The sequence below is a fragment of the Dendrobates tinctorius genome, unplaced genomic scaffold (genome assembly GCF_039654945.1).
Source record: "Dendrobates tinctorius isolate UK_male_01 unplaced genomic scaffold, ASM3965494v1 ptg000130l, whole genome shotgun sequence".
Lineage (NCBI taxonomy): Eukaryota > Metazoa > Chordata > Amphibia > Anura > Dendrobatidae > Dendrobates > Dendrobates tinctorius.
This window is the reverse complement of record NW_027361798.1, coordinates 1062481-1078507: the sequence shown is the minus strand read 5'-3', so window position 1 is coordinate 1078507 and position 16027 is coordinate 1062481. Positions and strand designations below refer to the sequence as shown.

The window sequence follows — 16027 nt, the reverse complement described above, 5'->3', positions numbered from 1 at the left end:
CCCTTCTGGACAATCCCTGTCCCGTCTGTGACGTCCATGGCTTTAGGTCCACCAGCTACCTCCCATTCCCCTTGTCCGGTCACAATAGGAAAAGGTAAAAGGCTCACCATCTCAGCTATGCCTAGTCCCAGCCGTAGGCCCATGATCCTCCTTGGAATGGTTACCATTTAAGGTGGTGACCATTTGCACGCTCCTCATCCTGGGGTTCCTTCTTGCTGAAACAACCTTACCCCCATGGCTATCTGACTATCCTCTTTCACTGCTGCATCACAACTGCCCCAAACCAGGAAGTCCCATGGAACCGCATGTAATAAATGTGAACAATGTCCAAAGAGGGGGAGACATATGATGCCACCTCCTTACACTCCTCCCTTCTAAAATATGGTCGTCCTCCACCATGGCGGCACCTGTGAACTTAAAACAGTTGGCATATCTAAAACGTTTATACAGTTAATAAACTCTGTATCAGTTGTTCAACTGTGACCCCGGTTCCACTCAGTTGGAACCCTAGAACATAAAGTTCAAGTTAATTTTCCATTAAACCCAGGTCTTACTGACCCCGATCCCTTTGCTCCTATGACCCGTACACACAATGAGCTTACTTGCAACATTTCAGGCCTGTGGTCCATTCCTTTTCTGCTTCGGGTATCCAAACAAAGGAAGTCCATATAAACAAACACACTGGCCCAGTGGCCAACCCAGCAACAGTCCATATAGTCTTGACCCGGCTCGCTCCTCGGGTCTTCCTGTTCAGGTTTTCCTCTCTCTCCTTTAATGGAGTACAGTCCCTATAAGACAAGTGTGCTGCTTTTATGCTCTCAGGAGCAGTTCAGTGTTAAAACAACAATAGTTCAAGGTTAAAACAGCACCGTACTTATAGCAGCTGCACACAGTCCATTCTTGTTACCAAGGGTGATTAACCCTTTCAGGCTTTCAGGTTTTTAGCCTCGCACTCCGGCAGGTGGTGCGCAAACATGAGCAGAGAAACTTGGAGGAATGGAAAAAGACAAAATCCTTCAACACTGACTGTGTGGGTTAGTACTAACACCTAGTCCTAATGCCGTACAGGGATCCTTGCCCTTGTGGGGAAGCGGAACAGTCTCTCATTCATTTTTTTTCACTTGGTGCAGCTAACACAACACTCTCCACTTAAAAGTGTCGCCTTTACTCCACACTGTCCTTGCGACCGGAATAGTGGGCCGCATTTTGGCCCTAAATAATAATGAATGTGTGGCCCAAAGACCAACTTGGAGGAGGACTACCCACTATCTCTCCAGCTCTTTCCTTCAACTGGTGGCTGGCTTGGAGAACTTGGAGCCTTCAGCTCCAGTGACCTGACTGTGTCCACCGATTCCATTAAGGGTGCCTCTGCCCTCTGTCTTACTGTAGGGGTTGCGACCGTTGCAGGCAGCCTCCTAGCATACCGCGCCTTCGGCGACTGTTTCTCCTCAATACTGGAGGCCACATTAACAGCTGAAGCATATGGTTCCCGGGGACCCGCTTTTCTGGTAAGGGTCACCCTGTTCCATTTTTGCAAAGGACACTCGAACGTGATGGACCCGGTATTTACATAAATCTTGTCACCGGTTTCGGCCTCTTGGATAAACCCATACCCTTTGGTAGGGTTAAAATATTTTATAAGGCCACACATCTTCCGGCCAGACATGTTTCCTCCCCCTCGGTGCTGCAGCTCCTTTAAAATTTGGCACTCCCACCGTTTTTTCTCCTAGATTACTCCCGCCACCCACCGGGCCTCTTCAGCTGTGGGAACCAGAGGTTCATCCCGGTAGCTGCCATGGGAAAATGCGGAGACCAAAGAAGGTGCCTGGACAGGAGTAGGTGGGGGGGCTGTGGTGAGGGTAGGTGTTGCACTCACTGTGGCTGCATCCGGCTGTGACAGTCCTCCTCTGCGGCTGCACAAACTCAGGATAACAGCCACGACAGTCCCTCTTTCCACTACTTCCGCTTTCTCGATCGCTTCAAGCTGCTGCAGCTCAGGGTTCTCTATATCCGTGACAATCTTTCTCACCAGCTGACCAAACAGGAACCAATCTCCCAGAAGCGATGAGCGATCCTTCCGGGGCACCATATCTTCCCATTCCGCCATCCACCATCCTCCAGGGTGCGAGTCTGACTTCGACTGGGTCACGGACCACTCTCAGTCCTGCTGCCCGATACCTCCATGGAAGGACATGCTGCGCCACTGCATGGGGACCAGTAACTCGTTCGGCAATGGCGTCTCTATTCCAAATACAACGTCCTTCTTGTCCGGACCCTGCTCGTTCGTGGGTGCAGCTACTTCCGTCTGCTCCACCCATTCGGCTTCAGACTCCTCCTGTTCCTCAGAAATCTGCTGCAAGGGTCGGGCCTTCTTATTTCTTCACCGCCAGGCATCAGTCACCATGGGACGTGGCCTTAGCTCAAGCCACTGCTTCTGCCAAGCTGAACTTTGTGCCCTTTTCTTCTTAGGGCACTCACAATGGGTGGCAACATTCACATCTTTCGTGCCACTGACGGCCATCTTCATGTCAGCGTTCGACGCCATCTTAAAACTCTAATGGCCGGTTTTCAGGGCTCCTCAACTCTGCACACCAGTAAACGCAATCCTGCCATCTACACCAATTTTGTAAGGTAGTCCAAGCAAGGAACTGCTGCATCGTCACACCCTGGCTCCCCACAAAGGAAACATAAAGTGGAATACTCCCTTTAGATTCTAGGGTTCCTTCTGCTTCAGCCATCCTGGCCCCAGATTCTTGGTTCTCACAAAGGAGTCCAGAATCCATATCCATGCTTAACAGTTCAACTTTACTTAGTAACAGAGTTCTTATTACAGATGCAGCAGAGTTCTCATGCAATGACATTCCTGGAGCTTTCCCTGTCAATCTTTGCTCCTCCTTGCAATCTCTGCCCCGCTGGACAATCCCTGTCCCATCAGATGATCCCTGTCTCTCCTGGCAATCTCTGCTCTGCTGGACAATCCCTGTCCCATCTGACAATCTCTGTCTCTCCTGGCAATCTCTGCTTTGCTGTCCTGTCTGCAACGTCCATGCCTTTAGGTCCACCAGCTTCCTCCAATTCCCCTTGTCTGGTCTCAATAGGAAAAGATAAAAAGTCTCGCCATCTCATCTCTGCCTAGTCCTGGTCGTAGGCCCCGGATCCTCCTTGAAATGGTTACCGTTTAAGATGGTGACTGCTTGCACACTCCTCAGCTTGGAGTCCCTTCTTGCCAAAGCAACCTTACCCACACGGCTATCTGACTGTGCTCTTTCACTTCTGCATCACAACTGCCCCAAACCTGGAAATCCCATTGCTATATCCCACTGTTCTGTACTACACCCATCTATAACTCCTCCCAACCTGGAAAACCCCTTATACTAACTATGCTATTCTAACACTCTCAATCTCTATCTCTAGTATGCCCCACTTTTCTATTTCACCTATTGTCCTATGCTACTGCTACCTTTCTCTTCTATCTTCTATCTTATGCACAATATATTTCAAGTACATATACATTACATTACAGTAAATGAATACATTAACATTTGTAAACGCTATGGAACTGCACGTATTAAATGTGAATTATGTCCAAAGAGGGGGAGACATATGACGGCTTCTGTCACCTCCTTACAAAGTCACAGAAGGTCTGGCCAGGTTTTATATGGAGAGGTAATGACCAGATCAGAAGCAGCTGAAAATGGAGCTGCAAGTTTCTGACTAGCATAAAAAGGGTCATTAACCTCTTCAGCACCAAAGGAAACCAAATCTAATTAATATATGACAGGCAGGAAAAATGGAAGATCTGTGATCACAGTACATAGTGATCTTTTAACACTATATCTCCAAGAAGAATGTGACACATGTGACGAACAGCCCACGGCCGTTCGTCCACTTACGGAGGCGACTAACGGGGGTCCCGCTGCCACCAAAATGCGACGGACAGCGGACCCTGTGTCACCACTATGTCACAGTCCCACCACTGACACGGGTGTATCAGCGGACGGAGGGACGAGACACACTGCCGGCACACGGCTATCACAGGCACCGTTGGGGCTTATCTTAGTTATCCCACCACTGGCACCATGTGACCAAAAATATCCAGCAAGCTAATCTCGCTCTACAATTTGCCGCAGGGGTAGTTTAATTTGGATGCCCCGCCACTGCTATCAAACTTCAAAGTACTGCGGGGATTTATGTATATCCCACTTTCTCAGTTCCACTTTAGAACTCGCAGCTCTCCGGCGCCCCCCTTACCCTCAGGTCAGTCAGGGAACTGCACCCAGGATAATTGGTCACCGGACGGGCTGCCTGTTGTGAACCGGCAAATAGGCTTCTGCAGTAAGGGAATTATCAATGCTGTGGCCGCAGACCCTTATTCAGCAATATAAGACACTTCTGGACTGCCAGCAAGCCGCAATAGCCGTGCACAACGCGCTGCCACCAGTCACGGTTACTTAATTCACAGTGTTAAATTAAGAGGGTCCGTGGCAAACCCCTTGAATTAGTAGCGATTATCTAACAAAGGCGTATAGTTCGATTCTTAGAGCATGGAGACAGATCTAAATAATTATTTCCTTTATTTTCCGAAAGAGGACAGTGATTACAGATAAAAGTTGCTATAAAATTGAGACATAAAATATGTACAGTACAGGTATAAAATAAAAGTGGAGAAAACAAAGAGATTACACTCACAGTTCCATATTGTTGTTAGGCATCCCATGTGGTTTTAAGGGGGGTGGAGGCGGAGCTGCGCATCTCCACTCATCTGAGTTCTCGTCAGCACGGACTCTGCAGCTGTTCTGAGCTGGTTCTGCCAGGGAATGCCTTATAGACTTTCCTATGTGACATCACAGAGAGGTGCATTCTGGGTTGATCCCACCTCTCTTATCCAAGTTATGTTTTGGCTACAAAACTTAGATTAGCTATAACTTTATGGGAGAAGCTGGTATGGACTCATCAGTGGTATCATGTTTCCCAGCGTAATGAGCCTATCAAGAAAACATCAAACATCTATGCGATATGACCGTCCATTTGGGCGGAAATCCTATCTCAGGTTCTGGACAGGGTAGAACTTCGAAAGATACGCGGTATCGAAGCTGGGACCGCTCAGGTTACAAAAATATGATTTCCATATCTCTACTTGGTACGGTTTTCGCAGGGCAGGCTCTTAAAGGGTTACCTCTAACCTTTATTTCAAACAAAGAGTTTTCCTTTCCCGCACTTTTTTTTCCTCTTTCATCTGAGGCTGAGAGAAGCCAAATGGGGTGACAGGAAATTGGTTTATGGCACTCGGGGGAAGGGAAGCTGCTGTAGTGTGCAATGTAACTGAGACACTGGCAGGCAGCTTCTCAAAGAAAATGGAGGGTTTGTTAGCACATTGCAACAGAAAACATATCTTGCAGACATTGTACATCACACCTCCCCCCTTAAGAGGGCGCTAAGGAGGCATTACCTCTCGGTAATCGGCCATGCGCACCTCAGCGGGTTCACCCCGGCGGGACAACCCATCGGCATTGCCGTTTTCACTGCCCTTCCTGTGTTTTACAGTAAAATCATACTGTTGAAGGGCAAGGCTCCAGCGGAGCAATCTTCCATTGGTTCCGGACACTGTGTGCAACCAGCTCAGAGGGTTGTGGTCAGTTACCACCGTGAAGGCACGCCCGTACAGGTAGGGCTGCAAACGCTGCAGTGCCCACACCATGGCCAGACACTCCTTCTCGATGGTCGAGTATGCCACTTCCCTCGGCAAAAGTTTCCGGCTCAGATACAACACGGGGTGCTCTTGGTCCCCCGAATCGACCTGGCTAAGCACAGCACCGAGGCCAAACTCGCTGGCGTCGGTCTGTACCAGAAACGGGCGACTGCTGTCGACTGCTCTCAACACTGGAGAGTTGCACAGGGCTGCTTTCAAAGCTTGGAAAGCCACCTCACAGTCATCTGTCCAGTTGACTGTTTGGGGTAGCCTCTGCTTGGTGAGGTCAGTCAAGGGTTTGGCAAGGGTGCTATAGTCCTGTACGAACCGCCTATAGTACCCTGCAGTGCCCAAGAAGGACTTCACCTGCTTCTTGGTCCTGGGGGTGGGCCAGGACACGATTGCGTCCACTTTTTCTGGCTCTGGACTCATGGAACCCCCGCCTACCCGGTGCCCCAGGTAGTGGACCTTGCGCATGCCTATCTGGCACTTCCCCGGCTTGATGGTCAGGCCTGCCTGGTGAAGACGCTTGAGCACCTCCTGGAGGTGCTGAAGGTGTTCCTCCCAGGTGGAACTGAAGACGGCAATATCGTCTAAGTACGCCACCGCGTACTCCTCCAGTCCCCGAAGCAGGTGGTTGACCATCCGCTGAAAAGTGGCAGGGGCATTCTTCATGCCGAAGGGCATGACCGTGGACTCGTACAGTCCAAAGGGGGTGATAAAGGCGGATTTCTCCTGCGCCTCAGGGCTCAGGGGAATCTGCCAGTTGGCGTTTGTCAACCGCTCGAGCAGATCCTCGATGCGCGGCATCGGGTGGGCATCAGAGGTTGTGATGGCGTTGAGCCCCCTGTAGTCCACGCAGAACCTGGTGGTTCGATCCTTTTTAGGCACGAGGACTACAGATGAAGCCCACGTGCTTTTTGACCGTCGAATCACCCCCAGCCTTAACATCTCATCGATCTCTTGGCGCATGACTTGTTGCACCGTTTCAGAGATCCAATAAGGTGTTCGCCGTAATGGGGCGTGATTCCCGGTGTCCACCTCATGAACCGCTAACTCCGTCCTCCCAGGACGGTTGGTGAACATGGGCCGGAAGAGTTCCAGGGTGGCCATCAACTGCAACCGCTGGGACACGGTGAGCGAACCACTTATCTCCATGTCCTCAATGGACCCATTGGCCTTGGCCTGGGCCAGCATGTCCAGGAGGGGATCTTCCTCCCCATCCTCTGGCAGATTGCAGACCGGTAGGACGCAAGCTTCACGTTCGTAGTGCACCTTCAGCATGTTGACGTGAAAGGCCTTACGCCTACCCCGAGCATGGTCAAGCGTGACCACGTAGGTGACCGGGTTGAGCTGTTGGTGGACGACGTATGGGCCTTCCCAGGCTGCCTGAAGCTTATCCGTTGGTACAGGGACCAGCGCCCACACCTTTTGACCCACCTGGTAGGTCCGCTCCCGGGCGTTCTGGTCGTACCAGCGCTTCTGGTCAGCCTGAGCCTGCGTCATGTTGTCATGCACCAACTGCGTCAAGGTCTGCATCTTGTCACGGAAGCGCATGACATAATCCACGATGGACACTTCTGTGGGGTTTGGCTCATCTTCCCAGGATTCTCTTATCAACCCAAGGGGTCCCCGGACTCGCCTGCCATACAGGAGCTCGAAGGGGGAGAACCCGGTCGAGGCCTGCGGAACTTCTCTGTAAGCGAACAGCAGGTGTGGGAGGTACCGCTCCCAGTCGCGCCCTTGGGTCTCAACCAGTATGCGGAGCATCTGTTTGAGGGTACCGTTGAAACGTTCACACAAACCATTAGTCTGTGGGTGATACGGACTCGACACCAGCTGCGTCACCTGCATTTTTTCACAGAAAGCCTCCATTAGGCGAGACATGAATTGGGGCCCTTGATCGGTAAGCATCTCCCTGGGAAATCCTACTCTCAAAAAGATGGTCACCAGTGCGTCAGCCACCTTATCTGCCCTGGTTGAAGACAGAGCTACTGCCTCTGGGTACCGGGTAGCGTAGTCTACCACGGTGAGAATGTATCGCTTTCCGGAGCTGCTGGGGACGGACAGCGGTCCTACAATGTCCACCGCGATTCTCTGGAAAGGCTCCTCTATCACCGGCAAAGGAATAAGGGGAGCCTTAAGAGCAGGCCCCGCCTTACCCACTTTTTGACAGGTGGCACAGGAGCGGCAGTAGTGTGTTACATCTGTCCCCATCTTGGGCCAATAGAAGTGTTGAGACAGCCGTGCCTTTGTTTTGCTGATCCCCAAGTGTCCAGCGAGTGGAATCTCATGGGCAATCCGCAACAACTCGGTTCTGAACTGATAGGGGACGACCAGCTGTCTTTCCCTCAACCACTCCTTTTTAGGATCTCCGGGTACTGTCTCCCGGTACAACCTTCCTCGTTCCCAGAACACCCTCTCCTTATCAGACTTGGAGGTGGACGTCTGCAGAGCAGCCTGGAACTCCATGCTGGAGGCTGCCAGAAGTGACGTCAGGGTCCCCTCTTTACTGGGACCCTCTGGAACCGGCTCTGGGTTCACCTCTGGTTCAGTCTCTCCTGTAGCAGCAGAGGGTCCAGAAGACAGTGCGTTACCTGCGATCTGGGCACTCTGACTGCGTGTGACAGCTGCTATGTATGCTGTCTCCCTGGGGATTTCTACAGACCCACCAGCCGGTGCTGGCTTGGGCTCTACCTCCCCATCCACCCCCAACACTTCAGGAGCAGTGCTACTGATGGGCCAGTTACCTTCCTCGGTGGCACTGGTCAGCTGCATGGCATTACCTTCCTCATGGTCCCCATGCACCTCCCCATTTCCTTGAGCACCGTTGCTTACTCCTGCCAGGGGTTCCTCAGCCATCTCACTCCGCAGAGTGACGGGGCTGAGCACTTCGGTACCTGTGGACACATCTACCGCTTCAAAGAAAGGGTTAACGGGTTCAGTCAGCACAGATACATCAACATCATCATCATCCTTCCTAGGAGAAGAATGGTTATCAGTTTGCTTTGGTACATTCACATCAGCACCAGCATCATACCTGGGGAAAGAATGGTTGTTAGTTGCATCATTACTCATCAAGGCATTAGCAGGTAACACATTCAGTTTCCCCTCATCATCATCATCAGGGTTAACGTTACCCTTATTATCAGTTTGGGGAAGGGTGTCAGGGACGTAGTATGCAACCATCCGCCCCAAGTCAGTCCCCAATAAAACATCAGTGGGCAGGTTTTCAGACACTCCCACCTCCCTCAACCCGCTCCCAGCACCCCAGTCAAGAAAAACTCGTGCCACTGGCAAGGGACAACGGGTGTCTCCAATCCCGGTGACAGTCAGGGTTTTCCCCTCAACAAACTCTTCAGGGGCCGCCAGTCCAGGACGGATGAGGGTTCGTTCAGCCCCGGTGTCCTTGAGGCCTGTAGCAAGACGGGCCCCCACCTGAACAGGTTGAACGTTGTCGTCAGCCCTCCCAACCACACCTCCCACCAAAAGAACAGAGGCGTTGGGCCAGGTGGCCTTGGCTGGGGGGTTCTTCGGCCAATTCGAACAGGCATAAAAGAAGTGACCAGGCCGCTGGCAGTGGTGACACAGGCGACTTTCAGTAGCCGGCCTGTTGTTGGCAACAGGGACAGGGCCTCCGGAGGGACGGCTAGCTGGGGCATTGGGGTTGGTTGCTGGCTTACCCCCTTTCCAGCTGGTGGCGACTGGCCTCCGCGTCTCGGGCTTCCGGTTGGCCTTGTAGTTGTCGGCGATCTGCGCCGCTTTGTCCGCGTTCGTTGGTTCGCGGTCCAGGATGAACTGTCGGACCTCAGCTGGGCAGAGATGCAGGAACTGGTCTTTGATCATCAGGTCCCGTAGCTGCTCAAAGGTTTCAACGGACAGTCCATGGATCCACTGGTCAAAGTGGGTCCTGAGTCCTTGCACCACATCACTGTAGCTATCGTGTGGGCCACGTTGGAGGTGCCGGAACTTCTTTCGGTATACCTCAGGTGTCAGACGATATTTGGCGATCAGCGCCTCCTTTATGGCGTGATAGTCATCATCATGCGCTTGCGGAAGAGAAGCAAACGCCTCCAGAGCTTTGCCTTTTAGCCCTGGGGTCAAGTACCTGGCCCATTGGTCTTCGGGCAGTCGGTACTGTCTGCAGGCTTTCTCAAAGGCTCGCAGAAACGTGTCCAAGTCCCCATCCTTTTCCATCACGGGAAAATGCTCTGGCCGGGGTTTAGGAGTCTGGACGCTGATGGGCTCACTGCGTCGAGCTGTGGGGGCATTCCACCCCCCCCGGAGCATCTCCAGCTCATGGGCTCTCTGAGCTTCTGCTTGGCGCTCGGCTCTCTCCTGAGCTTGCTGGATCAGCTGCAGACGTCCAACATGGTCTTCGGCACGGAGTTGCTGTAGAGCCAATTGCAGATAGGGGTCCAGGACTTCCCGGCTGGCGGTCTGCACCATCTGGACCCCTGCGGCTGCACCATCGGCATTGGTGCTGCCTTCTGTGCCCTGGCTCTCTTCCCATTGCACTAGAGCCATGACCAACTGGGCTTTGGTCTTGTCGGCGACATCAATCTGCTTTGACGTGCACAGGGACCTCAGGATGTCCTTATTAAGCTGCTTATAATAAGATTCTCCCCACGTAGCCATGGTTGCCAAATAAAAGATAGAAAAGAAAAACGAAGAAATGGGAGGGAATACTTGTACGTACACACAAATGTCTCAGAACTAGTAACCACTGAGTCTGTTCTCCAAAACCTATGATGCAGGATTCCCGCAGGAACCGTGCAGGTTTTTAGTGAGAGGAATGATTGCTCAAACCAAATCACTAATGCTCTAGGATTATCCCACCGCTCTGCCACCAATATGTGACGAACAGCCCACGGCCGTTCGTCTACTTACGGAGGCGACTAACGGGGGTCCCGCTGCCACCAAAACGCGACGGACAGCGGACCCTGTGTCACCACTATGTCACAGTCCCACCACTGACACGGGTGTATCAGCGGACGGAGGGACGAGACACACTGCCGGCACACGGCTATCACAGGCACCGTTGGGGCTTATCTTAGTTATCCCACCACTGGCACCATGTGACCAAAAATATCCAGCAAGCTAATCTCGCTCTACAATTTGCCGCAGGGGGAGTTTAATTTGGATGCCCCACCACTGCTATCAATCTTCCAAGTACTGCGGGGATTTATGTATATCCCACTTTCTCAGTTCCACTTTGGAACTCGCAGCTCTCCGGCGCCCCCCTTACCCTCAGGTCAGTCAGGGAACTGCACCTAGGATAATTGGTCGCCGGACGGGCTGCCTGTTGTGAACCGGCAAATAGGCTTCTGCAGTAAGGGAATTATCAATGCTGTGGCCGCAGACCCTTATTCAGCAATATAAGACCCTTCTGGACTGCCAGCAAGCCGCAATAGCCGTGCACAACGCGCTGCCACCAGTCACGGTTACTTAATTCACAGTGTTAAATTAAGAGGGTCCGTGGCAAACCCCTTGAATTAGTAGCGATTATCTAACAAAGGCGTATAGTTCGATTCTTAGAGCATGGAGACAGATCTAAATAATTATTTCCTTTATTTTCCGAAAGAGGACAGTGATTACAGATAAAAGTTGCTATAAAATTGAGACATAAAATATGTACAGTACAGGTATAAAATAAAAGTGGAGAAAACAAAGAGATTACACTCACAGTTCCATATTGTTGTTAGGCATCCCATGTGGTTTTAAGGGGGGTGGAGGCGGAGCTGCGCATCTCCACTCATCTGAGTTCTCGTCAGCACGGACTCTGCAGCTGTTCTGAGCTGGTTCTGCCAGGGAATGCCTTATAGACTTTCCTATGTGACATCACAGAGAGGTGCATTCTGGGTTGATCCCACCTCTCTTATCCAAGTTATGTTTTGGCTACAAAACTTAGATTAGCTATAACTTTATGGGAGAAGCTGGTATGGACTCATCAGTGGTATCATGTTTCCCAGCGTAATGAGCCTATCAAGAAAACATCAAACATCTATGCGATATGACCGTCCATTTGGGCGGAAATCCTATCTCAGGTTCTGGACAGGGTAGAACTTCGAAAGATACGCGGTATCGAAGCTGGGACCGCTCAGGTTACAAAAATATGATTTCCATATCTCTACTTGGTACGGTTTTCGCAGGGCAGGCTCTTAAAGGGTTACCTCTAACCTTTATTTCAAACAAAGAGTTTTCCTTTCCCGCACTTTTTTTTCCTCTTTCATCTGAGGCTGAGAGAAGCCAAATGGGGTGACAGGAAATTGGTTTATGGCACTCGGGGGAAGGGAAGCTGCTGTAGTGTGCAATGTAACTGAGACACTGGCAGGCAGCTTCTCAAAGAAAATGGAGGGTTTGTTAGCACATTGCAACAGAAAACATATCTTGCAGACATTGTACATCACAACACACACATGACAACTACAGACACAGCTGTAGTCAGTGGTGCCTCGGCATGCTTACTGCAGCTCACTTAGTAAGGAGCAGTGACAAAAGCCATAACAGCACAGCTCTAGGACTGAAAGCTGGAGGCTGCTGGGAGGAATTTAATGAATTTCCTCCTGGTTGTGACGCTTTTAGTACGGCAGTTGGACAGCTTTGGAACACTAATAACCTGAGATTAACCCTATAACTGCAAGTTAATAACATTTGGGGATGTGACAGGTTCCATTTAAAATATTATATCTTAGCATTCTACTACCCAAACCACAGATGGCAACCTCAAGAATGAGACAATGAATCTCCACCGATATTATACATTGGTAAATATAAACCGACAGCGAGCAGAGGTCTATAGATGGTGGGAACTAAAGCATAGAGCGACACCGGGAATAAGATAATTATCACATATGTTTTGCCTTGTCTTCTAGGGAAGCGAGTTTGTCTTGGAGAGAGCCTGGCCCGCATGGAGCTCTTCTTACTCTTCTCTGCTTTGCTCCAGAAATTCACCTTCACCCTCCCCCCAGGGACAGAACGTCAGGACTTGAAATATCTGACCCTTAACAAGGAGAAAATCATGGCATCAGCCCAGATATGTGCCGTGCCTCGTGCCTTGGCCAAGTGACCGACTGCCATCCAGCTGCTCTATACGGATGAGAATATAAGAAAATAATCCAGAACTTGTGACAAAAAGACAATGATGAGAAAAAAAAATAAAAGATTTAGAATTTGCATTGAAAATTTGGGAAAACAATTCTTTCACATTGTGTCAAATTTATTGGCAGAATTTTAGTCAAATTCTGTAAAAATCATAAAAATTTAGGAATATAATAAATAAAGTAACACATTCACTTACTGATGTTTTTGGCCTGTTAGCGCCTCTGATAAACAAGACAATTCTCCTAGTTTTGACAAGTGCAAATAAAACTAAACTACAAAATAAAAGTAGTAAACAAATTTGAGATTGGCGAATGTTTTCCAAACAAGTTCGCTCATCTCTACTCCTCAGTCCGGAGACCTGCTGACATTTTTCCGGATCCCAGTTCCTATATATTGTATTCGTAGCGGAGTTAGTTTTTAGCCTAGATTCCAAGTGGAAGGTCTGTCATCGGGCAACAATTCGCCCATAAAGATCACTTTTAATAAGACATCTCCAATCAGTAGCTTGGTGTAAGTGTAAGCAGGTGCAGAAGTGCAGTACGCAGGGGTCGCAGAGCAATGCGGTATAATAATATTGTTTAATATTAACAGTAAGAATGCAAGTAATCTCGCAGGGAGCTGCAAAACAATAAACAAGAATTACATGAAGAACAAAGGCTAATGCAACAGTCTGAGGTTTAAGCAGCACTTATCGTAGTTTCCACTGGTCCTCATCCGTATCCAGTCAGATGGGGGTTGTAGTACTGGCAACGGCCGTCGTGGTGTACTCAGATGTCGTCTAACGGGGATTGGTCCAACTTCTGGCGGCAACAGCGGTCACCGGTTTTTGCCCACTGAGCCTCTAGTCCATAAATCTGGGCAGCCAAAGTCAGGGACGCTGCCGGAGGCCCTGTACAGAGCGTGGGCTGATACACACGTGTCAGCAAAGCAGAACACACCTCAGACTCCTGTGACCGGCCAATGATTCTCCACACGAGCGCTGTCATGTCCTTAGCCAGGCGCGCAGCGCTTTCCACTCTCAATGTCTCACTGTAGTGCTCAGGCAAGCTCAGCTACAGTACATCTGGGCGCTGCTGCTCGGGGTGCGGAGCACGCTGTACACCCTCCTGCACTCTCGCTGACTGCTCATTCGCGCACTTTCTGCTCTCTGCCCGGCTTAGTCACGCCCCTTCTCCCCGAGTCATGGGACCTGTCCAGTCCCCCATTCCTTCTCCCGGACAACATGGGACGCAGCCTCAACAGTTCCGGACCCGGCCTGATGCAGGTACCCGCAGCCTGGTTTTCCTCCTTACATAGCTGGTCCCAATTGTTGCTGCCAGTTCTGAGCTGAGGGCACACCTGGGCATCTTCTGATATAAAAGGAAAGTAATATGATGTGTTTCATCTGCTGCACTAACTTTCCTTGGCCAAACCCTGCGTATACTGTCCTCAACAATGCTCATTTATTGGTGGAGTCAGTGCTGAGAAATACATTTACCCATCAAGTAATGCCATCAAGGAGGTGTTTGGCTCCAAATTTATTCTGCAGCCCAGCAATGCCCCCCACACCCAACCCATGCCATTAATAATGCGGAATCCTGGAACTGGTATTATGGCCACACAATGCGCTCATCTCCCATCATCCCGTCTGTCTGGGATCACATGAACAGACAGAAGGATCTGCACAAACTTCATACACAAAAGATCTGGGATCAATTCTCCGAGATGTTTGGAATAATCTTCTGCTGATTTCCTCCATAACCTGTGTACAAGTGACGAGAAAAATTGATGGGCGATCACCAGATACTGATTATGAAAGAGATGGGTGGTAAGCAAATACTGATGATGGAGGTGACAGGTGGTCGCCAGATATGGATGATGCAGGGATGGGCACCTGCAATGTGTGGGGCGGCAGCCATGGTTGAATAGCGCATCATAGGAAAATGGATATCTTTGCTGGCTGTGTATGTGTGCTCCTGTTATCCTGGTGGCACACCTGTGCAGACCATATGCTGCAGCTTGACATGGCAGATCAGTGTCAGATGGAATAGAAATGACCAGAGGCCAAAAATAAACTTTTCTTCACTAAACAACTTGGTGAGAAGTATAACATCAGATAGCAGACACAACACAACGCTGTCTCTTCACCCAGTTGATTTGTAAGTAGTGATGAGCGAATTTGTTCTAAAAACGATCGCCAAACATAAATTCGGCATGAATATGGCACATTGGGATTTGTGATTGGAAACATGAGCAAAATGTTATAAAATCGGTAAAAATCGGCAACATTCTGTAAAAGTGCGGGAAAATATTTGCGTTGTCACTAACGTATTTTCAGCACTTTAGCAGCGATAATGGTGATGTAAGATGAGCGTTTGGAGCGTGTTTGATTAGGGGTGGGGGGTCGCAGAGCGCAGAGGCGCCGCGTTCTTGTAAACAGTCATTTTTTTTTCCTAACTTTATGTGTACACATTGTGGCTAGCCAATCAGGGAGCATGAAACACCCACAATGTCCTGACACAATGCTGAAATCACATGTCCCTCCCCATATAAATAGCGGACATCTGGTTTTAGTGCCACTTTGACACTGTAACAGCACAGAGAGGCTGCTCCTGATTTTCTGATAGATTTTAGCTAGTTAGCTAGGCAGTTGTTTCTTACTCAGGGAGTTTGGATAGCTAGTGTCCTGTGTGGCTGTGAAATCGACCTTCCAGATATATTTATTTTATTTTTTTGCAATTACTGAAGCCCACAGAGAAAGACAGCAGATCACACGTCATACAAGTGTGTTGTGCACTGCTTCTAGTGTGCTCCATGCACGAGTATACCGTTTTAAATTTTATTTGTTCACTTGCTAAATGTGAAACAGCTCGCTAGATCCAATCTTGCCATTTAGTGCTGTAGTGACATTGTTTTGTGATTTGGGCTGTTGTACATGAAAAAATATTTTTAAACAGGACAAAGAAAGAGAAGACCACTATGATGAATGCACACCACAATCTTAATTTAAGGATAGAAAAAGCTTTGTTGAGAACACCGCATAAAAACATCTAAAAACAATGATAAAGAACAAACCGCATGTGCCTTGCTCCTATATACAATAGATAATACACATAATATGCAACAGTCCTGTGTGGACCAGCAACCGGCGAGAAAACAACATGTGCTAGAACATTCATATATATGCCCATAATAGGAAGAGGGTCTAAACCAGAGAAACCCTGTGATAGCCTGGATGTACAAAAAATTGTGTTT

General features: G+C 49.6%; 1 protein-coding gene across 1 annotated transcript in view; it reads left to right on the top strand.

Annotated features, from left to right (window-relative positions):
* The window catches only part of LOC141047911 (cytochrome P450 2B19-like), a 310299-nt gene extending 297311 nt beyond the window's left edge, over positions 1-12988 (top strand). The window contains exon 10 of the mRNA XM_073543231.1: positions 12565-12988. Coding sequence (XP_073399332.1) covers positions 12565-12758 — 194 coding nt within the window. The 3' untranslated portion in view covers positions 12759-12988. The remainder of the gene's footprint in view (positions 1-12564) is intronic.
* Positions 12989-16027: the final 3039 nt, after the last annotated feature.